Consider the following 26870-nt stretch of genomic DNA (forward strand, 5'->3'; position numbering starts at 1 on the left):
TATATAGATGTTAGTCTTACCAGGTGCACAACTTGATTTCTTTGTAATATAATAGGAGTAAAATTCTAATCTACAATCGGCCACAAACACTCTGCTTCTCTTATCAGTGGTTCTCTTTGGCTCAACACACAAAACATGACATTTTTCACATAATTTCAATAGGGAAGGACAACATTTAGGTCAATGACATGCTGTGATTCTGCTGCACCTTAATGCTCAAAGCTGCTTCAGAATTCAAAAAGCTTGACATAATTTTGACCATGTCAATTATTTATAAAACTACTAAGTAGTTATTGTATGACAGTGGCTTCTGTGAAATAAAGGTTACAGCTCCAAATAGGCAGAAGGAACTCCACTGATTCGTGACTGAATCCAAAACATGAAGCCGTGATGCGAATTAGATAAAACAGGTTACGTCACATTGGCTAATTTTTCTGTCATGAATCTTAAATCCATAAACCTTTCTGACTTTCTACAACTCACCCAAACAAAACCAACTGATTATAGTGACCCTTTGTTTTAATCTGTAAACCTGCTCATTGCAAAGAGGACAGGAGGAGCACATTAAAGGCCATGCATAGAGGTCGCTGAGGAAGAGGAGGCGCACTGAGGAAAGACTCGATTTGGTGCGGTAGCGTTCGTTGGTGCAGACTCGTCCTGGGACTTGCATCTCCGTTCTTGAAAAGCAGCTCAGTAGAAGAAATATACTAAATATAGAGAACAGGAAAGAAACACTTACATTGGTAAAAGATTTCCAATATGGAGCAGAAATTATTTTCTTACAAACAAAATACTAATTCATTGCCAAAGAAATGCAAAGAATATTCCTCATGCTCTGGAAGCAAAGGTGCCATAGCGCTCTGATACGGACAAAAAAATGCAATGTGTACGTATTATTTTTGTGGTGCCTTGAAAATGTTTTGATAACATTTGAACTTTTAACATTTTCTCACATTACAACCAAATTTTAAAGTATGTCAGTGAGATTTTATGAGGTAAAGCAACACAAAACGGTGCATTTCTGAAGTAGAAGAAAAAAGATCATTCTGAGCAAGTCCCCAAAAAAATGCATTTATGAAAAGATTAAATTACACACAGCTTGACATTTTCATTTAAGTGTATCATAATAAAGGGGAATACAAATACACTAGATGTTTATTTATTCAAAAATCTTTAAAGTCATATTTTCTTTTTCAAAGTTATACACAATTTTATTTGGAAATACACTGAAGATTAAAGTTGTAAAATGTTTATGCATTAAAACTGAACATTTTATGAACAAAACAAACATTGTTTGGCCTCTGATGGCTCATTTGTGTCCAATATAAATTAAACATCACTGTTTTTTGTTTTTTTTGTTTACTTTGTACAGTGACTTGCGTTATTATAATACAATAACTGAGTCGAAGTGATTTTTTCATTGTGTTATACTTACAGAAGACGACGCCGACACATATAACTCCTATAACCGCCATCATGATCATCATCTGGCAACAAAAACAACAACAGCACTTTTTAGGTCAAGTGGGATTTTGGTTCTGTTTTGGTCATACAGGAAGTAATAGAAACTGAAAATTGAACATGCCAAAAATATAAACAAATGTGACACAAGATGTTAGGAAGTTTGTATTTGATTGATTTGTTCTTTGTTTTTCCATTGGTCCCTAAAAGTGCATAGACAGGATTCCAGCTGTTGCAGAATCTAATGTAAATATATCTGCATTGAGGCTGCATGCAGCGATCACAAACATTTCTTCACTTTTTCCCCCAAATTTATAAATATAAATGTTGTTCAATGCATGAAACAAAGACATTGACAGGAAATCACATCCCCTCTGAGAGGGGGAGGGCTGAAAGAGATTAATAAATACAGGAGCATGGAAAGAGAGACGGGTGTCAACATGATAGTAGGGCTCGCAGTGTGTGTGTAAAGGTTTGTAAATAACACACCCTATTTTGAAAGTGGTGAAATCTACAGCTGAATGAAAACCTTCACGCTGTTATAACCTAATATGTTGTACTTATTGAGACATAATTACATCAGTGGAGGTTCTCATGACCGAAGCCGAGTCCGAATGTTGGAGAGGAGGAGTTACGTCACAGATCACAGCTGGCTCTCTAATCCCAGGCCGTCACTGTAATCCAGATTGAGATTTTCCTTCCTCTCTTTCTGGCTTCCAGACTGATGGGGAAGCCAGTCAGTGGCAGAGCGAATCTGCCTTCACTCTGCCACGGATTGGGCCAAACGAACCCCACAGAATGAGGCGGAGCCCAGCGGCCGGAAACCAGGTCCAATAAGAGTGGATGAATAAATGGAAGGATGGATAAACAGTGTGGACGGATGGCGATGGGAGAGCAGAAATGGCAGCTGGGAAGTGTTTCTATTTTTATTCAGGGTGATATTCCAAACTTCAGCGATGTTTTATAAAAACATCTGAGGAAGATGTTTTTATAAAACTTAACAATAGCGCCAGCTTTATGTTAACGAGGATTATAAAATTGTAGCCAGGTTTGCGCAAGAAATTTGTTTTTGATAAGTAAGTTGGTTTAGTTTGTCTAGAATCACCACAAATGTAGAGACACGGTGAGGTTGTTGAGACTGGACATAGGAAAGTAGTAAAAAAATGACCTTAAATCTCATTCTTCTGAATCAGGAAACAAAGTATTGAGATTCAATTTTTCTTTTTTCTTTTAATCATATTGTCTGTTAATCAAACTTTGTCTGATTCTGCATTTATGTCAAATTAATTATTTTTGTTTTAACCTATGACATATTACTGTTACACTGCTATTTTAGACATATTCAGATTGTAACAATAAAATACGGCTATTTAAAATATGTTTTTCATGATATCATGGCGTTATGATGAACAGTTATTTTAAAATGTTATACCTGAAATATTACCGTTGTTTTAAACCAAACATGATTTGTGTGGCAGGTACATGATGAGGGGAACTCTTGAATCCTTCTCACCTTGCAGTTTTTCCACCAGTACTTGTTCTTGAGCTTGGCGGCGCTGCTCTCGAACTGCGAGGCTCCGGCCTGCAAGGCGTCGGCCCGGTCGTCGAGTTCTGACAGCTTCTGGTCTCTCTCCAGGACTTTGTCCACATTCACACGCATGATGTCCACCACCTGAGGGACAAACACACCTGTCAGAGTCTGTCTCAGCACTAAAAACTGAGCTCAAATACGTCAGAGAAAAGCCAAGCAGATACAAGTTTTTAAATACCAGTTTTCACAGTTTATGACGCACCTGCAGTTTTATACTTGATGGTATAGTTGGGTTCTTGTAATGAGGAAAACAGCACATTAACATCCTTTAAATGTGTGTTTGCTCACCTCGTCCACCTGAGCCTGCGTCTGCTGCAGCCGTCTGTTGCTGGTCAGGTTTGGGGCAGGAGCCGGAGGGCCTCCCTCACCTTCCGGACCCCCTGGAGCTCCAGGAGTGCCTGCTGCATCTGGAGTCGACCTGCGGTGAAAATGATGAAGATCAGAGATGATGAGTTTTCTTAAACGATCTTTTCAGAAGCAGAGATGTCTTTGGTAAAAACATCACAAAACGAGTAAAGATTTAGCTGGTCTCAACCTCTTACAAACCAGGACTGAACAAATTTGAGTGCAAGCATTTCATAAAAGCCGCCAGCAGATCTACTTGCATACATTTCAAATAATAAAGAGTGAATTAAGTGGAGCGTATGACTCTTAATGAGTTAAAAGTAATCAAATTATGACCCACATAAGGAGACAATCAGGGTACAGTTTCAAAGGCTAACAGATTCACTAAATTTGTTTCCTTAGAAAACAAAAGTAGACCACCATAAACAAGCAGATAAACTATCATTTTAGTTTGGTTCAGATTAAATGAGTCACATGAAGAAGACTATGGGAAGAAAACAAGCATTAATTATATAAATTAGGCACAATATAGAGCCCTTTTCCCACAATGGAAAAGGTTTGGTGAACACAAAGCATGATAAGATTATTTATATTGCACCACTTATTAAAGATTTTTTTAAATAGAAAAGATAATATTTCAAACACTTAAAAGCATTGCATTCCAAAAAACTAATGTAATAATGAAAATGTATGATGTCAACTCAATGACTGAAGTGATTTATTTCCTCCATTTGACGTCACTCAGCAGGGTGAAGGTGGAGAAATACTTTAAGTGTCCAACTTCCTTTTTCTTTTATAGGTGAGATCCCTATTTATTTACAGCTCTGGTTGCAGTTTAAATTGATTGTTTATATAAAATGGAATGGTGGTTAATTTTATGGCCAAAAATATTATTAAATGCAAAAAATGTATAGTTATTGTGTGACAAGTGGCCAAAGCAGAGTCACCCACCACCCAATCAGAATTAGACATGATGCATCACTAAAGGACACAACCTACATGCTACCTGATGTAGCCCATCACCATCACCAGCAGGGAAATACAAAGTGCAGAATCATGTAAATCATATAATCACAAAATAACCAAATGGCCCCAATAATGAGATTGTCCGCAAACACAACACAAATCACAATTAGAGTTTATGGCTCCCACTAATGATAAAAAGTTTCATGTCAAAATTTGTTGTTTGAAACTTGGATGAAAACTTCCTGAGGTCTAAACTAACCTCTCCAAGACAGTAATTTTCAGTAAAGCCAAATAAAGGATTTAAATCTAGGAGCTTCTCATTGCAAAGCTACAAGTTCTCCACCATGGAACCCTGATTTTATTTGGTTTCGTTTTGATATGATTTTTCGAGCAAGGCTTTAAATTCAGCACCTGCATACATGCTTCTTCGAAGTGGATTCATATTATAATATTAAATCAGTATTTTCTCACTGCTTTTAAGTAAATATGGACAAAAATAAACAAAAAAAAAATCAGTTTTATGGAAGCATAACTCATCCAACTTTAACTTTATCTATATAACCAACATATAAGGCGAGGTTGTTGAAAAGTTGTAGTTTCAAATTCATGTCAAAGTTTTTGACCTGGTGAGGTTTTTGAAGTTCCAGTCAGACATACTGAGCAGAATCACACTAACCAGAGTTGCTGCTATGCTCTAACAGTCAGGCTTGTTTTCCAGAAGCAAAATGGAGAAAGATTTGTGCAGCAGCAGCCTCCCTGCCTGACTGATGGAGATCAACATGCAGGAATTAAAAATCGGCCGTCCCCTCCCCCAGAGGAAAAAAACCCAACAGATAGAATGTTTTTCTATTCAACAGAAGTCCCAAATCGCTTATGATCCATTGTTTTAGTCTGAATTGACTCAGTGAGTTTTGTCTGGCTCTTTGAACAGCACAGTTTCATTTGTTTTGTTAAAAAAAGCAGCTGATGCAAATTGTACTAGCACAGATGAGCTTTTCCCAATCGCAGCTGATGAAGTTTTTTTTTTTTTTCTTTTTAGGTGAGTCAGCCGGTGAGTCACGGTCAGACTCCTGCAGGGTCGAAGAGCTGCACCCCAGAAATTTCCAGATGCTTTCAAACTTAGTTTCGGATAAAATAAATAAAACCACAAAACTAACTTTATAAAGAGTAAAACTGTTTTCTTTTTCGGATTATGTATGAATTATACACTAAACTAAATTAAGGTTCCGAAAACAGAACCTGGATAGTCATATATGACAGGTTTAAAATAAAACAGAATACTCACATCTCAGCGGCAGGACGATGAGGATTATCTGAGAGACAGGCTGATGAAGAGTGAGGGTGATGAGAGCAGAGAGTGATCCCTGCTGGTTAAATAAATAAAAAAATGGAGTATGACTTCTGGTTTCCTTTTTAGCTGATGTCTTAATTCACCTTTTCGTTTTCTTTTCTTTTCTTTACTCAGACTGAAGAAAGAAAAACACTATTGCGCAGATGAAAGAAACCAAAATATGTCCGTCATGTAAAAGCCCCGCCCCTAAAAGTGCGCGCGTGCGCGCACACGCACACACAAATACGCGCACAGCGTCTCCATCAGAGGCTATAATACCAGACAGTAACACTAAATACAGTTTGTTGGCTTTTATTGCGTATGAGTGTAGCCTATACAATTAAGTTATAACTTAATTGCCTAATATATCATTTTTCAGTTGATTGGTTTCAGTCATGATTTTCTTTAGCTAGAAATCAAAAGACTTTTGGGGGAAAACATGTTATTCTCAAACTACAAATGTAGTTGTTCTGACCGCTAGAGGTCGCAAAGACAACCCTCAAAAACAACAGATCCTTGACTGTGGGGATTTTATTTTTTGCTAAAACTACTAAGTATTAAATTGTGACTAAATAATCAGAATATGTAAAAAAAAAAGTAAATAGAGTTTATAATGCAAATACCGTTTAAAGCATTTACCCCAAACAATGACAGTTAACTGACCATAACTTGAAATATGTAACCCAAGCATAATTATGGATGATAATCCAATTTAGCTATAGTTAAATGATTAATTCATTTGACTATTTACCAAAAATATTTCGTTTTTACCCCCAACCCTGCTTGGGTAAGACAGAATGGCCAAGGCATGGATGGATTTTCTTTTTAACAATTGCCAAAAATCTGTAGCTATGATTGACTAATTAATGCATTTAGTTCTAAAATAAACTATTATTTATCAAGATACTTTATTTTTCAGAGCCTGCACTTCCAGAGACAGAGCTGTCAGGAGGGAATGATCAACCAATCAGAGCCAGTCTTTGATTAAAGTGAGAGGTACTCCACTCCAATGACAAAATATATATTTGATTTTTCTAAATTATGTCATTTAGACTTAAAAATATAAACATACTATAACTTCAGACATGACCTCAACATGACAGACATAAAATCATTGCAGTTATAATTACATTCAAGGTTTGATCATCAGTAATCATTTTTTTTTTTTAATGGAGCCATTTGCTATGAAGCTTATTGAATCTAACAAGCATCAAAATAAGGTTTGAGAAGGATTAGTATTTTAAGAAAACATTTGAGGATGACGATGCCAAGGCTTTGAGAAAAGTCAGAGTTCTATGTGAACATTTCAAAGTGACTTGGAGGACAGCAAATATTGTAAAGGAAAGGTTAAATTTGGATAAATTATGCATTTACAAATGAATCATCAATGCCCTAAACTGTCAGCTTAAAATTGAAGTGTATGATGTCATGTAAAAGCACTGCATGGTGATGGCTGAGCTCAACATTGTTTTACACTAAACCCAGGATCTGCAATGTGTCGACACAGCACAGCCGTTTCCTCCATGGCAGCTATTCCTCTCCTGGCTGCTTCTGTGTTTGCTTCTCTTTATTGATCTGAATGAAGTTGTTGGTTTGCAGCTCTCGACCCTCGGCCTTTTGCTCAGCCAAGTAAACTGTGAACAGGAACCAATTACAGTTAAATCATTACAGGAGCAGAAAGACTGGTCAGAAACTAAATCAGTGCAGCTAAAAAAATAAAAGCCCTTTTCTCCTGCAGCTTAACCCAAGTGTGCTTGAGCTTAAGATCATAAAGGCTGAAAATTCTCTGGTAAAGAGGATAATTCATGGCTCATCCAGTTACGGGAAGTTGTCCTGCAACCACAACCGCAGACCATCACATCATCACCACCATGTGGACAAGGACACTTCTTTCCAATGCAATTTATTCTGTTCATCTTATTTTGATCAAACACACAGCTCTGCAAATCACAACATAGCCCATGAAAAAAAAAAAAAAATCATTCAAACATTTCATTTCTCAATTTACTCACACATTGAGTTCTATGTTGAGAATCAAACAGCACATGATCTCATTCAGGTAATCAGCTTTTAACCTGAGTCTTTCTTTTTTTATTTCTCTTGCTAATGATTTGTTTTCTATAAGTTGCGGATACTTTGTTTTAGCTTCAACAATAAAGAACCGAAATAGGAGAATTTTTGTACATTTCTTGACTGGAAAAAAAAAGGAAGAAATAGACTGACAGAAGCTACCAAGTTGTTGCAGGTGTGTTTGGTACACAAATGTGACCCTTGGGGGGGGGAGAAGGGGGGGGACACAATAAAAAAAAACACATCTGAGGATTATGGATATGTAATTATAAAAAACAAACTGTCATTCAGAGCACCATTTCAGCACAGTAAAGCAAAAACTTATGCTTCTAGAAATCTATTTGCACTAAAATAACCTATTTGTACATCATATTGATCCCAGATTTGCTATTGGGATCAGAATGATTCAAAACATGGTTTCTGGCAATGCACAAAAAAGTAAATCTGCATTGAAAATCACCAACATTTACATCATAGGACACAAAGCTTGCAGCATTAATAGGTCAGCATCATACACACCGATCAGTTACAATATTACAGCTTTTCACAAAATGGGCAATTATAGGTCAGACGTATACCTCAAAGCAAAGTATGTGATCTGGTATTTGAAATCAACAGATGATGTATTCACTCCTAAACTTGGTTGAAGCTGAATAAGGAGGAAAGCTACTTTCAGTTTAGGCCATCGCCTCACGTCCAGCACAAAAAACATGCTTTTGAAAAACAACATTTTCCAAAGGTGACTTTTTTTTAAATTAACTAATTATAACAACTTAACATTATAAACATCAAGCTATAGGTAATTGCTTTTCAAGTATAAAAACTTGGGGTTAAACAACTGAATAAAAATATATCAAATTAAAAAGTAAAAACTTAAAATAATGTCACTGCAGAGCACGGTCTAATTTTTTTGTAAGAAATGTTTGACTAAATAGCAAATTATATCCAATTTTAAAAGATTTTCTTTTTATTAACATGAAAAGTGATTTTTTTTTTTTTTTGCAATGTGATATTTTTTTCTTTAATTTCATTACAGATTTTTAAGATGCATCGGTTTAGCCAACACAATTTGGCTACATTTGTATAACAACCCCGCAAAAAAACAACAACAACAAAAAGTGCTAAGAGTCAAACCTGCAATGAGTGGTTTGGGACAGTACAACCTAAATATTCCGTTATAATCCCAGAACCAGAGCTAATTGAATTTGCTCAGAGTCAGTTCAGCCTCAGACCAAAGTTTAGTTTAAAAACACCCAGATATTTAGTTTTGATCAAGGCTGTACATATACAACTAACCCTCAAGCTTTTAATTCACTGTGTCTTCATTAATAGCTACCATAATCTTTCATTGATGCTGAAGAAATTTAAATTTGTGTTTTTAACTGCATTTACTGCTTTATGGAAATTTCCAGAAATCCCACATGGATATTTTAAATTTCTTTTTTTAAATTCCTTTATTTAACCATTCAAAACCCTATTGAGATCCATATCTCAATCTCAAGAGAGATCTGGGCAGTAATCTGCAATAATAAATTATTTTAACCTAAAAATAAATATAAATAGATTTTTTTTTCATATTTAAGTGACATGTGCTAACTACATTCTTCTGTGCCTTATTGCCCTTCTGTTTAATACTGGTGCTAAAAAGCTTTTTTACAGACTGTGCAAATAGCAGGCTCCCACACTAAATAATCATATTATTGTGCAAAATAATGCTCATCCCTAACGTCTTACAGATTCACCTTCATTTGTCACTTTGCAGCATTTTTTTAATGTAATTATAGTAAGTCACCACATGAGGGCAGCAGTTTACAGACCAGTGGATGTCTTTTCTCCCTATGATGGTGAACATGACTCAGTCGCTTCTGAAAGACGGTGGAGAAATTTTCTTTTTGCTTTGGACAGAAAACAGAACTGTCAGCTTTTGTTGTCCTTTGGCTGATTTTTCTGGCTATGGGGTTAAAAGGACTCAGTGTTTGTAGGCTGTTTTTAGAAATCCCAAATATGTTGTTTTACTTTTAAAACTTTAGAAATCTCAACAAAAATCCTAGAATGTGAGGAAAGTGTGTTTTCTTTATGTCAGTTGTCCTAAAACACTAGAGGAAGAATTAGCAGAATGGGATTGAGTGTCAGGGTTTTCTCCAGTTCATCGGTGGGATTCCAGCATTTATGTTGCAAAAGGGATTGCTGCTCTCAGAGTTAGCAGGTAGAGTCGGATTATTCTTCTCCTCCTTTTCAGAGTCATCAGCTGTTGGTATGATGAGCGGGGTGGATCTTCTGTGATGAAACACAAAGGGACAAGTTTTATGTCAACATGCTGGAGACCGCTGCAGCATGTAGATACAACTAATGCTCCGTTCCAGTTGCCTCGGACGTCAGATCCGAGGTGACAACGTTTTAAACATTGTTTGCAGTACCTCTTACAATCATTAATTATGCTTTTTTCTACAAGCATTTAATTTGAATTCAGTTTTATTTTAAGTTTGTATTTGAAATAATTTTATCTGTCAAAGACGCCCTTTAAAAATTGATTGGCAGTTCTAACACTGATCTGCTGAACTCCTATTTTAGCCACGTTCTTTGAAAATTCTGACTTTTACAGCAGACAATATAAATGAAATGAAAGTGACATCATCTTAATGGCCATTTTGTTATGTCCCATCGAGTGAGGTTGATCTCCTGTGGTCTACCTGTCTCCGCTCTGTGTGATGAGTCTCCTGCAGGTCTCCATCTGGACGTCCAGCCCTCTCTTCATGGAGCACATCTCCATGTACTCGTGCAGGTGTCGGTTCATGTCGCTCTTAGCTGTGGCCAGTTCCAGCTGTGAAGAACCCCAAACATGTTAAAAAAATCAGAGTGGGTCTATTCACATTAACAGAAGCTTTATAGACCACAGAAGTAGAAACGCCAAGACGTCTCACCTCTATTTGGTCAATTGTGTCCTGATATTCTTTGTCTCTGGATTTGAACATGGACTCCGTGTCTTTAATCACTTTCTCAATCGACTCGTCCTGCTGGAAAAAACAAACAAATGTGTTGTGAAGCCTTAGAAAATGATCACAAAGTATTTTGTCATTGTGATTAACAACAGTGACAAAATAAATCATTTGATTTATTTAGCTCTGCTACTTTGAGGTAGCAGAGCTTAGGAGATTATTTTTTTAGTATTTTACAAAAATCTGTGTAAAGTCATTGATTGATCACACCATAAATTCTCTAAAAATATCAAGCACCTCAACCAATGATCATCTCTAAAATCAAAACCAAACAAATACAAGTTCTGATGTACTGCATGTCATGTAATGTAATTTATAATAATATAATAATAAAAGACACTATATATGCTTGCAGGTTTGAACTATAGAGACAGAGTGCTTTGAACACTCTAATCTCTTGAAGTTTCCTTTCTGGCATTTCATTAAGCAGGTCAATGGCTACTTCCGGGGGCTTATCTCAATTAACAGATTACTGGTCACCTACAAAGACGTGTCACCGACGTCACCAGACTGAAGATGCACTAAGTTACATGAAGACATCGTGCTGAAAATAGCTTATGGACACAGGACATCTCAGTGAGACGAGGTAAAAATGCCTACAGGAGGAAATCCTATCCCTGAACATGGGGACAAAATATCTGGAATGAGTGATGACAGTAAAGACCGGAAACCATTTTCTAGTCATGAACAAGTTTCACCAAATAAAATGACACTTTTTTTTTAAATTTGATTTAGAAGGAGTGAGGCCTACTTTCAATCCTAAAAACGGTCGTAAACTACAGTTCCCCAGACCTTCATGGTTTGACACCTGCCTATTTAGTGCAGGTGTCAAACTCGAGGTCCGCGGGCCAAATCCAGCCCCCATAACTGTGCTTCTCTACAACGGCAATTTAAAGTTGCTGTGTGGCCCTCTAGGATCTAGAGGACCATATAAATTGAACTTTGAGGTAGCAGTTGTGTGCTTAAATATTAATCAGTTTTCATTTGCACCCAAGTGTTTTGTATTCATTTGTTTTCTGTATTGAACATTTTCAGAGGTGTGCAGAAGCTTCACACATTTCTAACTTCTGATTTATTTGAGAATACTGCAGTCTAAAAGTTTAAAATACAAGTAAGAAATGTAACGTGTGTGTGTACCTCTCCCTGTGTTTCAACTCCCAGTGTGTATCCAGAAAAATCTTCCCACAGCAGAAGCGTCTCATCCGTCTCCTCCCAGGCCAGACTGTCGCAGTCATCTTCAAACTCACACTCCCTCCTCCAGTACAGATGCAATCATGTCAGCCACATGGTGATTTACTGTTGCCATGTTCAGAGAAACGATACCTACAGGTGATTCAGCATCTTCTGCATCTGCTCGTTTATCAGACTGGCTGACGTGCTGCTGGACTCCTCGTCTCTGGCCCCTCCCCCCTCGCTCTCCGACACGCTCAGTTCGTCTCCGTCGCCGCTCTTCTGTGACTGCCCACTTGGCTTCCTGGTGCGGCGGCCAGAAGCGGATGGAGGAGTGGGTACCTGATGGGTGGAGGCGTGTAGATTTAGAGGTAAAGGTTTTTATTGGAGAACGGTTGCTGCAGACGTACCTGGAAGATGGGGATGACGTCCTCGCAGTTCCTCTGCTGGGCGACGTCACACAGGCGAGCCGTGATGTCGATGCGCCGGCAGATGTCCATGTCCACCTTCATGGCCTTTTCTTGAATTTTGCTCTCCAGATCAGACAGGTCCTTAAGAAAACAGGTCAAAACAAAATTCTGTTGACACAGCTTAGAAGTTCATTCATTTTCTTCCCTACTGCAGCACTACTAAGAAGATCTTGATAAACTGATGCATCTTCCCATTTTTTTCCCCCCACTTTTAATTCTGTCTAGTAGTTTATTCCAGTCCGTGTATTCTTATCAAAAATGTTTTAGACTTACATTGCTAACAAGTCCTTTGAAAAGAACAAGCTCTGCCTTGAGCTGCTTCACCCTGAGAGCCAGCTCATCCTGGCACACTTCACTCTCCTGCAGGTCCTAAAAAAAACCCCATAATGTAAGCAGTTCTGTAGATGGATGGGTGGATGTGACATGCAGCATTTTAAATGTTCGATTATATTGTAAGGCTACAAAAGAGCTTTAATGATACAGGCTAATTACCCTCCATCATTCTTAAGGTCCTCACATTCAAACTAATCACTTCTGTGTTTTATTGGGATTTTCCTAATTATTTGGGGCAATTAAGGAAAAGCGGGGACAACTCGCAATAAGGATTCTTTTACTTTCTTCTGAACCCAAAGAAATGCAAAGCTTAGTTGATCAAGTTTCAATGTGTAATGGAACCCCAGAGGGTCTTGTCAGAATAGAGTAAAGCCATCATTCCCAAGAGATTTTTTTTTTAACCACACCGAGTTGAAAACAAAAACATAATAGGATCCTGGTGCTATGAAAAGGTACACATTTTGTTATGTTTTGTCACACTTTGTCTCAGATTAGTCATCAGTTTTTAATGTCAGTCAAAGATAACCAGAGTAAACACAAAAAGCATGGAAATGGCTGATTTCATGCAAGTTTGATGTTTCATTTCATAAAAGAAAAAACTATCTATCCAAATCAACTGAGTTACAGGTACCGTAACTGATACCTGAACACAATAACTATAATCAAACTGTGATGATTGCATACCTCCTCAAGCTCAGCCACCCTCTCCTGCAGATCCATTCTGGCTGCATACTCTTCCTCCCATCTGTTAACACAAAGTTACAATTCTCAACAGGAAATGATAGAGATAAACCAGCTCTGTATGATATTAAAACTTTGACACATTTTCAAGACAGGAAACCATTTATCAACAGGAACACATTTGCCACTCATTATGAAAATGAAAAAACACACACACACAAATTGAATACTTAGTGCTTTTAACTGGAATATTCAGCGATTTGTTAAATGGTTTAAGCTACAGAATGCTTCCTGAATTCAATCTAATTTTCAGCTGAGACTCCTGAAGAATTTTCTTCCAAATCTTTGAGACAAAATCTATTCCTATTCAGCAAATGTTGCATAAGCAGGAAGTATTCAGTGTGGATGCTCCAGCGCTCACAGTCTCCATGGAGAGAAGACAGAAATAAACAGAAACAGGCAGAAGTTACTGTGGGACCACATGCTCAGATGATTTCTGCTGCATTTTCCCTCTGCAGGAAAACAGAAATATCACAGGATAGACATTATGGTGCCACATTAACAGGGTTACATTTGGACATTTATATGGACTGATCATTTAAAATGTCTGTGTGCAAATAATACTTCCTGTTGACCAAATAAAGATTTAGAATCATTCTGTAAGCCACATAAAAAAATATATATATATAATTAAATCCATCTGATCTGATGCCATTTCTACATTTCACAGCATTTAGTCTAAGGTCATGCCACTGCAATAAAACAGACATTTTTCTATGTCTTACTGGAATCTCTTTTATAACCATTAGTCATAAACGTTGCACATCTTGACATTTAAATTTAAGGTGAACTTAATTTCCATTTGCATTAGGTACATTGTGCCTAAAATGCTACAAATGTGCTCTTGATCTCACTTTGTTTATATAAAATAGAAAATAATTGAAGAATTGATCAATAAAACTTTTGACAATAAAACAGTTTGAGAGTTTGGATGCTATAAATTATATGTAAATAGGGGAAAATAAATACATGTGGTCCAGTTTTGGCCCGATTTCATCAGAATCAGCTGCCTTTATAAAATAGCAAAAACAGCTAATAAAATAAAAACTACATTAGACTATATTTTTCTTGTGTAAAATGGATTTTTTAATTGATGTCCAACAATAAAAGAGAATGTCACTTTGTCTATCTCACCAGTTTTGGATCTTAGCGACTCAGAGCTCATATGTTTCAGTTCACTGAAATGAAGAGACACACAGATATGGTTTCTGGAAAGCAGCAGGCAGAGGAGGTAGAGGAGGAGCACCGATGTCCTTGTGGCTTATGCTTTAAAGTCTCGACACGTTGCTCTGCGGGGACGTTGCTGATTGATGACCCTACAGACTCGCGTTTTATTCCAGAGCCGTGGGATAATTTGTGATGACGTCAAACTGCTGCCTAGTGTCTGACCTGGCTCCGACATCCACAGCTGCAGAGGAGCTGAGAAGTTTTAAGAATGAAATCCGAGATCTGCTGCATTTTACTAAAGAGATTAGCAATCTGCTTCATTCCATTGCACTGACCTGGATTGAATTAAAATGGGTTTAACTGAAATATACTGGTCTGGTAAATTTGGACCGATTTCAGCTGTACAACGTGTAATAAAATGAACCAAATCAAAACTCTTAATTTCCTTTGTAAACTGCCTGAGATCAGTTTTGCTGCGCATTAGTATTAGAATTGAAATAAACTGTTAACTGAACTGACTGAATCACACTTAGTTGAACTTGATGTAATTTTTGAGCACTGGTGTTATATGGATACACAGAGTTGTTTTCAAAAAGTAATTAAATATGTTGTAAGTGGATTATCATAGAATAACTAAATCAATTATTGCTGTAAGTCTGACAAAGATGAAGCAAGTTTATTTCTTTGGTTTCCTATAAAGCAAATATTTAGCTTAATGTTTTTGAAGGTTTTCTGTAGGGACAACAACCCTGGGACCGAGTTTGCACAGACGATAAGGAAGTGAAGCTACAGTTTTGTAGGCTTAATGCTGCAAAATGGAGCTTAATGCTGCACTTTTTTATGGTCTGGTTTTCCTTGAATTTTTTTATGCACATTTATTCCCCATCAATCAAAAACGGTTGAAGAATAACATTTTGTAGGAATTCTCAATTTTTTAAATCAACTTCTTATGAGTTATTCACATGCATTTTAAATAAAGGATGGTATCAGTTAACTCACTACAACCTATAACATACCTTTCAAAATTATAATGACAATTCAGTTTGGAATAATGTCAAATCACATTTATAAAGCTTTTGGTTCCGATGTCAAAAAATTAGCTACAGACCAAAACATCACAGAATGATTGCTGGCAAAGAACAGACTCAGTGGCACCAAGACCACTGATCTAAAAATCACTAGAGTTATAAATAAACAGAAATCCTCTCTGCTTTCATTGCTTGGTTTTCTACTTCAGCAAAATGATGTACGAGTCTCTGTAACCCCTGAGGGCATCAATTACTGAAGGCAACGCTGACATCATCGCTGTCTCCATTAGTACAAACGGCACTTAAAGCAGTAGAAAACAGTAACGGCACCCTTCAGTGTTTTTACCCATGTATTAAACGGAGGAGGAGCCGACAAGGACAGCAGGAAGTAATGTAAAAGATGGAAAGAGAGATCCACAGAGCTACTCTGGGAAGAGATGAAGAGCACAGCAAAGCTGGGGATGGAGAAATGTTGACAGATGAACACAGAGGAAGGAGGCAGAAAGGAAAACACAGAAAAGACATGGAGAAAAGAGAGAGGGAGATAGAAGACTGGTTACATCACTGGTGGTGGACACAATCTGCTGCTGCTGCAATGCAGGTAGCAAAACAGAAGTCAGCAGAGAGGAAGAAGAGAAGGATAGAAATGGAGGAAATGAAGGGCATCATCTAATCATCTTATAATAAACTATTTGGTTGTTTTACCTGATCTTTTATTATTACAGAAGAAAAAATGAAGTGAGAAATTAAATAAGGAAATAAAAATATTTTTAAACTGAAGTTTAAAGTATTTGTCCCTTATTATGGGACAAATGTATCTCCAAACAGAGTAGAAAAACTCTGCCTAAAATAAAGAGTTGCTTACCAAGTATGAATCATGTCGACCCCTCAGGTCATTAGAGACCTGCTCACTCAGTGTTCCCACAGGCACAACTAAAAGTGAGGCAGCATTTAGTTTTATGGAACCAACTCCCTAAAAACCTGAAGTGTGAAAAAACAGTTGACTCCTTCAAACCAGGACTGCAAACATTTTTGTTTAACAGATTTTGAATCAAAGAATACGACTAATAAGCTGTTCGTAGTATCTGTATTTTAACATATTCTTCCAATATGTACTTGCATGTTCATGCTTTGTAGTTTTCTCCCCTGCCCCCTCTTCATTTGATGTCTTTGAAATACTTTGAGGTTGTCTTGTGTATAAATTATGCTATGCAAGTACACCTGCCTTGCATTCTCCAAGTTGTTACTAACTTTAATGTACTTATTGTAACATTATTTCTCTAACCAACAGGATCTGTAACAATCCCAGTTCACTGACCTCTGACAGCCAGAAAGCTTCTTAGACTTGAATTACAAAGGGAACTACCATGATATGGGACAAATACTTCATCACATCTGCTGACATGTCGATGGATAAAAGCTTTTGTGAAAATACACAGTTGGGCTAGGAGTTACTTTGCTTTACTCAGTCAAATCTGTCTTTGTAGCTAAATATTAACTACTGCAATATATCCCTCTCTGGAAGTTAAACATCAATGACAACACAAAGTTTGAAATCAAAAGAATTAAGATTTTCAGGGAAACCTTCCCCAGAATGCCTTATAAAATCATTACACTAAGAATGTTGCTTTCACTTTCAACTTTTATACAAATGAACAAAATATGACATGCAATATATATATATATATATATATATATATATATATATATATATATATATATATATATATATATATATATATATATATATATATATATATATATATATTCATACCCTCAAATATAGGGTATATACCCTATAGTTTAACATTACATTATCTATGTAATGTTAAATATTTATGACTAAAATTAGAAATTTCCTTTCGTTAATGAATCCAATAAAAGTTTAGTTGCATGTTAGTTCAGTCAACTTGTGGTCTTGTTGCAGTGTGAAGAGAACACTGGCTGAATTATGAACGGGTCAATTTAGTAAAAGTTACCAGTCATAAACCTGTAGCAGAGAAAGTTCCCATTTTGGAGCAATAATTGTGGTTTGTAAATAGTTTCAACCAGTTTAGCTCTCCGTACATTATTATTTATATGTCAGTTATTTAGGGCAAATCTACACTGGAAAAGCAAACTTAACTTTAATTTAATTAAACTATCAAAATTGCAGTAATAATTTATCATTCACATAAGAATTTTTCATCATTTATGTTTTGAATTTTAATAGCTTTAATACACATATTTATGTCCTGCAAAAAACTGAAAGTCCAATTATATATTAAGATCATTTTTGCCAATTTATCCTGTTACAAAGAAACAAATCAATAATTGTAGGAATATGACATAAAATGTTAATGAGGCACCAAGCATGGAGCACAAAAAAAAAAAAAAAAAAACCTAATCTAAATTAAAGCATATCTTTGAGGCTTTGGCTGGAAAAATCAAGTTGATGTTATTACAGTGTTTTCCTTTACGATTTACATCAGATGACAAAAAATTATAAAATTAGAGATGACAGAAGATTTTTTTTTGCCCACAAATTTTGAAAGGACCCATAAAACTTTTCAATCCAAGATTAACCTTTTCCCTGCCCACCACAGCTAAACTGTCCCATAAGTGGAAATGATGTCCTCAGGGTTAAGAAGCTCAGTTTCCTAAAATCTTTGATTTTAGCATTAACTGGTGCTGTAAAAGCTGAATACAAACTTGACACTAAACTTTCTCAACCACAAGATTTATGATAAACCTCAACTTTTAATAAGCTGCATTTAAACAGATCATATGTGCCACACATGAATGAATCTGAGCAAATATCTATTTGAAAATTAAATGTAAAATGTACTTAAAGTGTTGCAAAAAGCCCACCGAAATTACATTTTTAAACTAAAACTTTTATTAAGTTTTGATTCATAACGGGTAGATTTTAATACCTTACTAAATTACTTTTATAGTGTGCTACACCCTTTATTCAAAGAAGTTAGTTTAAACACATTACTTTCAGACATAAATTAATTCACTCCAGTTCAACAACAAGGTTTAGTCCCTACCTCCTCTTGTACTCGTCCCGTTCCCTCTTCACCTTGGCCAACACGTTGTACAGAGCTCTGATCTCAGGTGTGATGGTGTCGATCTGGACCCCGATGCCGTCAGGGTGCGTCCAGGAGACCCCGGGCCCCGTGACGCACGACTCCCTGCCGATGCCGAAGCGGCGGGTGTGGTTGAAGGACCAGATGGTTCCGGGGAGGAAGCGCGGCGGTGGAGGCAGGCTGTTGCTGGCGGCGTGCTTTTCGTTGATGTTGCTCAAGGTTTTGGTCGCGTCGTTCGGACTCGGAGCGGCACCGAGGGGGAAACCCAGTGAGGTGAGGTTGGAGTTTGAATCTGTGTTCAGGTGGTTTGAAAGGAGCGGAGGGGGGTTCAGGGTGGGAGAGAGGAGGCCGCCTGGCAGGTAGGCCGAATTACTGACATTATGGAGCGGGATGTAGTTCGGTCTGGATGGAATTGGTCCGATAAATCCAGTCTGGACCCCCGTGTCTTTGGTCAGGGGCTTATGAAGCCCCTCTCCGCCGCTGCTGTTTTCCACGGCCTGCTGCAGCTGCTTCTCCAACACTTTATTCCTGCGCTCCAGTTCGTGCACTTTGGCCAAAAAACAGCGGAATCGCAGGTTCAGGGTCTTTAGCACGCTGATATTGGAGCCCAGGTCGTTGCGCAGCGCCGTAGCCGCAGGGGGCGCCCGGTGGAGGTAGGCCAGACCCGACGACGGCGGCAGGACACCCAGGTCCAATCCTGACAAGCCATCCGGCCCGAATCCACCGCTGTCTCCCAGGATGTAGCCTGGCTCCGGGATGGCTGCATCCGCCTGGCCCATCATGTAGTGATGATGCTGCGGAGCCAGGAAGCCGCTCTCCCCCAGGACAGGATTCATTCTCGAGTAGGAAAATCTGAAATGCTCAAAATCCGGCATGAACCCAGACTTCTGTGGATTCAACAAGCCAGGTAATTGATAAAAAACCCTTGATCCGAACCAGAATCAGAACCTGGAGGCCCCTTTATTCACTATTTTCTTTCCTGACTTGGCAAGATTTCATTCAGGAAGTGCAGCTGTGAAGTGAATCAGTTATGCATATTAGAAGGATGACGTGACCTCATTTGGCAGACAAAACGACATAACAGAATACCAGTAAACACACAAATCTTCTGGCGCATTTTTTTTAGAAGATATATGCAGGCGCTTCTAATACCAGGCGTCCATCTGCATCCTGCAGTCAAATTCAGTTTACTTTTACGCAGCACTAGAGGGACAAACGCAGCAGCGATGCGCACAAGCAAAGTGAATATTTACGCCTTTCAGTAAAGCCAAACAAAGGATTTTCCGATCTCTAATAAAGATTCATCCTTACATACCTGGAAGGAGAGGACGGCTATTTCAGGCTCCGGTTAAGGAGGTGAAATCAGTCCAGAGCGGCTGTGCAGCGAAGCCCAGTCAGGAATAAACATCAGTGCATGACTGCGGCGGTGCTTTACCGTAATAACTGTAAAAGGTCACCGAGCAGCTGAAGCTACCGTAAATCACATATTGAAGTTACTTGTGTGTTTTGCTTTTATGAACTACTGACATTTAAAAAAATATATTTTACTGGTAAAACTTGATGCGACTCCGGTTGACATTTACAACAAGCTTAACCAAGCAAAGATGCATTTTCCCATTCTGACTTTTAATGTCTCTTAAGCTCAGCCACGCAAATATTCCTTATATAATGTTTCTTAAAATACCAAAGAGGAAGCAGATTCATTGCACTTAAAAAGAAGGAACGCATTCAGTGGAACGCAGGAATCTACACACTTCTGTTTAAAAGCAGAGATTTTGTGAAAATGTTATTGGGGTGGGGGGAAAGCATTTCAAGAGATCACACATATAATCAACATTTTGCAGAAATTTAATATTCTTTTAAACTGAAATTTCAATGTAAAATTCACTACAATAGGTTTGTAGACTAGATGGTTCCAAATGTTTTAATTGTAACAAAAGTTACACGTTTAAAGTTTTGTTCAAGTATGCAGTAATGTTGGCTACACCAATAAATACGTAGATTTAGATGAAACCAGAGATAGTCAGGGAATCAATTTGGATATTTCAAACATTTTACTATGCATATTGAAATAAACTTAAGCACAAAGAAAGGAACATATAAAATTGCAAGATAAATTTGATTTTTTTTTTTTCGTTTCTTTTTCTAATCTTATTCAAAAAATGCTCAGGGGGCGGGAGGGAGTGAACTTCACCTTTTACAAAGCAGTAGAGAGTTGTGCAGACATCTCATTGTAAGGACTTTATTAAGTCAGGTGAAAAAAATACCAAACAAGTGATTACAGTACAGTGTTGATCAGAAAGGTAGGTTGAACCAAGGGCAAAGGTCCCAAACAGTTTCCATAGAGAACAGGCATCAGCTTTACTCCTTGGAGAACATGTGCTGGACCAGGTCACACACACGGTTGCTGTAGCCAAACTCATTGTCATACCTGCAAATAAGCAGGATTGAAAATCACAAACGATTTAGCCACAAAGTACACCCAGAGTTCAGTTTCCCAAAACAGATGCTTATCGATTGCTCTGTAAAAACTTACACTTTTATGGTAATAATTACAGATGTTTTTAGTCATTCTCAGAATGGCATGATGGATTATGAGATACCACAAAAACTCACCATGAAACCAGTTTTACAAAGTGATCGTTCAATGCGATGCCAGCGCCAGCATCAAAGATTGAGGAGCGAGAGTCACCGTTGAAGTCTGTAGACACAACCTGACCCGAGAGTCATGTACAGTTAGGAGGCATGACCCCTGCAGGTTAGGAGCTAGAGATGAATAACTGACTAATGTTTAGTAATGTGCTGCCATCTGCTGGCTCCTGAACCAATAAATGTCCCCACAGATGCAACAGTATTTATTTATCATACCTGGTCTTCTGTGTATCCCAGAATTCCCTTTAACGGTCCATCTGCTGCAGCCTTAACAACCTTTTTGATGTCATCATACTTTGCCTGAATGATGGGACAAACGAATGGGTTGGATTGCAAACTTTCAACCCAAATCTCCAAAGATGATGCAAAATTCAAGTTTAAAAAAAATGAAAAGAAAAACATAGAATTCAATTCTGTTCTAAAGTAAGACCATCTCTTGGAGACAAACTGTTCAGATTATCTAATACTTACCGGCTTCTCCAGACGAACCGTCAGGTCAACAACAGATACGTTGGGGGTGGGGACACGGAAAGCCATACCAGTCAGCTTTCTGTTATAGATTTATGACATGAGTGACCCTCAAAGCAGCTTTATTATAAATCCATTTTACATTTACTAAAAAGAAATTGGCTAAAAGGAATTCCGTACCCGTTCAGCTCAGGGATCACTTTGCCGACTGCTTTGGCAGCTCCAGTCGAGGCGGGGATGATGTTCTGTGCGGCACCTCGCCCATCTCTCCACATTTTACCTGAAGGCCCATCAACAGTCTTCTGTGTGGCGGTGGTAGCATGGACTGTGCTCTGGATGAGACGACAGATGGAGCCAGAGACACATTTTGCTAATGCATTTAAACCAGGCTCAGGTTTTAGTGTAGAGATACAGATTAGGGCGTAAACCTGCCAATACTGACTTTATTTCATTCCAACTTCAAACAACTAGCTATTTTAAATACTGCATCCCAAAGGGAGCCTTTTTAAATGATCTTCAACAGACTGCTCTCGTAGGAGGGAGTACAACAGAAGGTTTAGATATTGCTAAATATTTCCTTTTACCATGAGACCCTCAATGATTCCATAGTTGTCATTGATGACCTTGGCAAGGGGAGCCAGGCAGTTGGTTGTGCAGGAAGCATTGCTTAAAAAGTAAATAAAAAAAAGAAAAGGTTGTTGGTTGTTCTGAAGCTGCATAGTTTTGATTCTTCTAGTCAAAATAGATTTGTGACATCAAATAAAAAAAACGGATCCTGTTGAGACTCACCTGACGACCTTCATGGACTTGTCGTACTTGTCCTGGTTGACGCCCATGACGAACATGGGAGCATCAGCGCTTGGAGCAGAGATCACCACCCTCTTTGCTCCGCCTTTCAAGTGAATCTGGAAAATAAAAAAAAAAACCCAGGTGGCTTGATGCAACTTAAATTAATATTACTACTCTAAATTAAGGCAACTACATAATCTTGCATCCCCTTCAGAAAAATTTTATACCACTCCACAATTTTTTTAAATTATACAATTCAGATGTTTTCAAATCATGTTGCCTCATCAACATTTATACCTTTTTATCAGCAAAGTGCCTTTGAGGAACTTACAGAAGCTTTGTCAATGGTGGTGAAAACACCGGTTGACTCCACAACATAGTCTACGGCAGCACTACCCCATTTGATGTTGGCAGGGTCCTTCCTGTACATTTTTACACCACGGTTATGCATAATGTCTACCCATCAGGAAGCGTACGAAGTCTGTTAAATACTACATACTCATGGAAGACCGAGATCTGCATCTTGCCAATAATCAGCTTGCCGCCATCTGCCTTCACCTCTCCATGCTTCCAGACACCATGAGTGGAGTCGTACTTGAACATGTAGACCTGCAAGACAACTTGCAAGTTTAAGACTGCACATAGATTATTTGGACATTCTTAAATACCATGCTTGTAGCAGAAAATTGTGTGACATTCATTTATTTATTTTTAAAAGTTGCGCACCATGTAGTCAAGGTCAATAAAAGGGTCATTGATGGCTACAACCTCAACCTTCCCACCAATGACTGCAGCCCGGGTCACCAGACGACCGATTCGTCCAAATCTGAAATACATTAAAAGGCAAGAAATACAATAGACAGGATATAGACTGTAAAAAAGAAAATTGCCTCTGTAAATGCCAAAGGAATATCTGCAACACCGAGTGGTTTTGAGAAAATAGAAATTTAGAATTAGGTCTTAAAATTTGATTGGGCTGTAAAGAATCAGTCAGAGCCTCCACACTGACCAATTATACTTCCAACAGAAAGGATAAAGTTTAGGTTCAAATTCCAAACACAGACTATAGAGCAACTTTAGCAAGTTAGCTACAGTTTTCAGGTGTTCCTCTTGACCAGCAGGTGGCAATGACTGAAAACTAAAAAACAGCAGACAGACCATACATGGTCAGCCCACTTTGAAGATAAAGATGTTCACACAGAAAATCAAAAGGGAATTTACTCCTAATATGGGAATCATAAGACTGAGCCTTGAACCGGAGTGAGGAGGGAGCAGAGATAGGATTGCATCACCTACTTCAAACTGTCAGGAAACAAGAGATGCAACTGGATACCATGTCAGGAGAAGAAAATGGTTCAGTAAAATTTCAAATATGGATTTTCCTGAAAAATCATAAAATTTAGACAAGAGAAAAAAATGGTCGAGCAGACAAATCTAATTCTAGTCACCTGCTGATCTCTCAATCAATTTTAAAATGTGTATTTACAACACTGATAACCAGGATTTCAGATTTCTCCAGCTACAGATGGGAATATCCTTAAGAAAAGCAGGCTTTTAATTTGATTTTGGAGATTTAAAAACAAATGGAAGGGAGCAATAATTTTACACAGCTTTCTGCTGAATGTTATCCATACGATCTGAATCAGAAGCTGTTCTTTAGCAGTCTGGGAAGCAAGTAGGGAGTCAGAAGGCCAAACTGGACCATTGCCCATCCTTTGTGTCTGACGCTGGGCTTTGGCACCCTTCCAGCATCAACAAGCTAAATCTCTGAGCAGCAGCTGCTGCTTCACAGAAGACTGAACCCGTTTCAACAATCTCCAAGTCTTGGAAGCATCCATATTCTGCAGCAAGGATGATCTCTGGACCTCAGAGATGTTGGGAGTTAAATTTAGACAAGTGGGGAAAATCAAAGGAATGTGACAGCTGAGGGGAAACAGTGATGGAGTCAGTGGAGGGGCCTGGAGGATGTGACTGGAGGGACACCGAGCGTGGAGTCACAACGCCAGTGAACTATAAATAGCAAGAGAATAGACTAACCTACCAGAAGATAAAGGGTCCAACTCAAAATATTACGTTTTGGCAATTGCTGCTGCTGAAATGCCAATTCATATTTACACATGTCACCATAAAAATGATAATAAAAAAAAATCATCCTGTAGAAAATTTGTACCTTGAATCTACTGTACACCTTTGGGATTCTGAAGGGAAAACCTGCAGGCTGGCGAGGGACTGTCAAAAGCTTTCCATAATCAGTCGAGCTCAATCTATTTTAAGGTGAACTATTTTATATACCATTTGGCAATTGGTGTAAAGTATGTCTAGAATCGTTTGAAAGGTGATGTAAGAATGAAACTTTGCATAAATCTTATCCAGTGGTGAGGGTACCTAATATTTTAGGGGTAGAACCAAAGAAAATTATAATTATTACATAAAATGCTAGGAAACAATTACAGTGATTAAATATTTACACCTATTTTGTAGTAGAAGAGATTTCTATTACCCTGGACACTGGTTTAAAGTAAGCTAGTTAGCAATAAAGAACCAGAAAGCAAAAAACAAAGTTTCAAACTCGGAACAACTGAAGCATACACAAGTCCAGATATACTGCCATCTTCTGTATATGTAACATTGATGAATTTGAATTAATACATGTTACAACAATAACTCATTATTGTAACTCATCTTACAATAACACTATTTATCCCTGTGGGATCAAAGTATTTTTGAATTGATTTAGAATATAATCTACACAACTGTGTGTGAAAATTCACTTAGAACTTCCTTCATCATTTTCCTCTTTTTTTCCTTTGGCACAGTGGAGTTTTGTTGTACTTATGCCATTTTTCATTGTGTTTGAGAAAGGTGGCTTCAGTGCCATCTACATAGTCTAAGCATGAGACGTTTATTTTCATCAAGGTCATGAAACTGCTTCAAGACTTCAGCCGAGGTTTTATATCCAACTGGTGTTTGATTAATCAGTGATTAATAATTTACACAGAATGCATTTGGTCCAGTCAATTTCTTGCCCTACTTTGCTTTCTGGATTTCCCATTTCTATCAGTTCAACTCAACACCACCAACATCTATACTACAAAATAACCAACATTCAAAGTACAACCACCACCATGTGTATGCAGGACCTGAAAATTATTGTCAAATTTTTGTTTTCTATATAATTTATGATTTCAAAACCAATGCTGTTTTTTTCCTGAAGATTTAAAACAATAAAAATGACGACATGCGGTTAGCACAATGGGTGCTGACGCAGCGTGACATCGACTGACGTCCCTCTGTATTTCTTGTAACAAATTTCATTTTTCTACAGATAGTTACTGAATATATTTTCAACGGTCGGTTACTATGCTAAAAGGGTTACTTAGGAACTGTTGCTAAGGCCGTTACATTTTCAAACGGCTCCACCTCTGGGATTGATGGAAATCTGATGGAGAACATTTATGAGAAGTTTCATGCTTGTATCATCATCGTATTTTTATACCAATCGTCCAGACTAGAAGGTTTCTGCACAAAAGTCCGTATAACTTGAATAACTTCTTCAAAACCTTATTATGGCCGTATTCATGACCATGACAGTGAAAATCTGTAAGGTGCAAAAAATTAAATCTTTTCTACAAAGAGAGCAAAGCCAAACGAGCTCACCCGTTGATTCCAATCTTCACCATTTTTTCTGGTGTGGAATGGCTGCTTCTAAACGGGTGAAAAGTTTAACATGTAATTAATAACTCAGCACGTGATCAGTAAAGTTCGCGGTAAACAACATTAAGACACAGATGGATTTTCACTTTCCCGCGTGCTTCACAGTTGCTTCTAGAGAATCTCACAGGGAACAACTTGACTCACCTGTTCCTCCAAGGAACAACGTCGAAGGAGCCTCTATGCAAACAGCGGTAAAATGCTTGATATGAAAACCAAGAGTACAGATACCTGAACCGTTAGTAAATGACCCCACGATGGGAGGGTCACCGGAATTTATACCAGCTGTAATGACCACGCCCCCGAACGATGACGTTGCTGTCTAACTGAACTAGAGTTTGCCCTCAGCATATTTCCAAACCTAAAATTTAAGAACGTGTTCTGCATACGGTGATATAAAAGACACTGGTGTCAATTTGGACTAAAGTTACTTTTTAAAGCAGAATATAAACGAATGCATATAACGGCACATGTAATTAATATTTTCACCAGGTGACAACTTCAAAATGCT

The 26870-nt window shown here is 37.9% G+C and overlaps 3 protein-coding genes across 3 annotated transcripts; all 3 read right to left on the bottom strand.

The window, feature by feature from the left end:
- Positions 1-284: 284 nt before the first annotated feature.
- On the bottom strand, positions 285-5923 carry LOC106919883 (vesicle-associated membrane protein 3-like). The gene is made up of 5 exons (XM_014990547.2): positions 5649-5923; positions 3341-3470; positions 2975-3133; positions 1436-1487; positions 285-707 (listed from the first exon to the last, which is right to left on the bottom strand). Coding segments are annotated over exons 1-5 (360 nt in total). The 5' UTR covers positions 5651-5923; the 3' UTR covers positions 285-690.
- A 1657-nt stretch (positions 5924-7580) lies between these two features.
- On the bottom strand, positions 7581-19646 carry iffo1a (intermediate filament family orphan 1a). Its single transcript, XM_088010437.1, has 10 exons — positions 18701-19646; positions 13417-13477; positions 12669-12768; positions 12518-12519; positions 12340-12480; positions 12087-12271; positions 11897-12014; positions 10685-10777; positions 10454-10584; positions 7581-10040 (listed from the first exon to the last, which is right to left on the bottom strand). The coding sequence occupies exons 1-10, from the start codon at positions 19612-19614 to the stop codon at positions 9893-9895; spliced, it is 1893 nt and encodes a 630-aa protein (XP_087866563.1). The 5' UTR covers positions 19615-19646; the 3' UTR covers positions 7581-9892.
- A 1319-nt stretch (positions 19647-20965) lies between these two features.
- On the bottom strand, positions 20966-26629 carry LOC106919852 (glyceraldehyde-3-phosphate dehydrogenase-like). The gene is made up of 12 exons (XM_014990492.2): positions 26507-26629; positions 26306-26353; positions 23375-23474; positions 23148-23257; positions 22980-23070; positions 22649-22764; positions 22444-22525; positions 22040-22191; positions 21863-21941; positions 21608-21691; positions 21356-21453; positions 20966-21170 (listed from the first exon to the last, which is right to left on the bottom strand). Exons 2-12 carry the CDS (start codon positions 26326-26328, stop codon positions 21101-21103), a joined length of 1005 nt encoding a protein of 334 aa, XP_014845978.1. The 5' UTR covers positions 26329-26353; positions 26507-26629; the 3' UTR covers positions 20966-21100.
- Between the last annotated feature and the right edge of the window lie 241 nt (positions 26630-26870).

This window comes from Poecilia mexicana, unplaced genomic scaffold, assembly GCF_051168715.1.
Source record: "Poecilia mexicana isolate PSO_F unplaced genomic scaffold, ASM5116871v1 scaffold_11, whole genome shotgun sequence".
NCBI classification, from domain to species: Eukaryota; Metazoa; Chordata; class Actinopteri; order Cyprinodontiformes; family Poeciliidae; genus Poecilia; species Poecilia mexicana.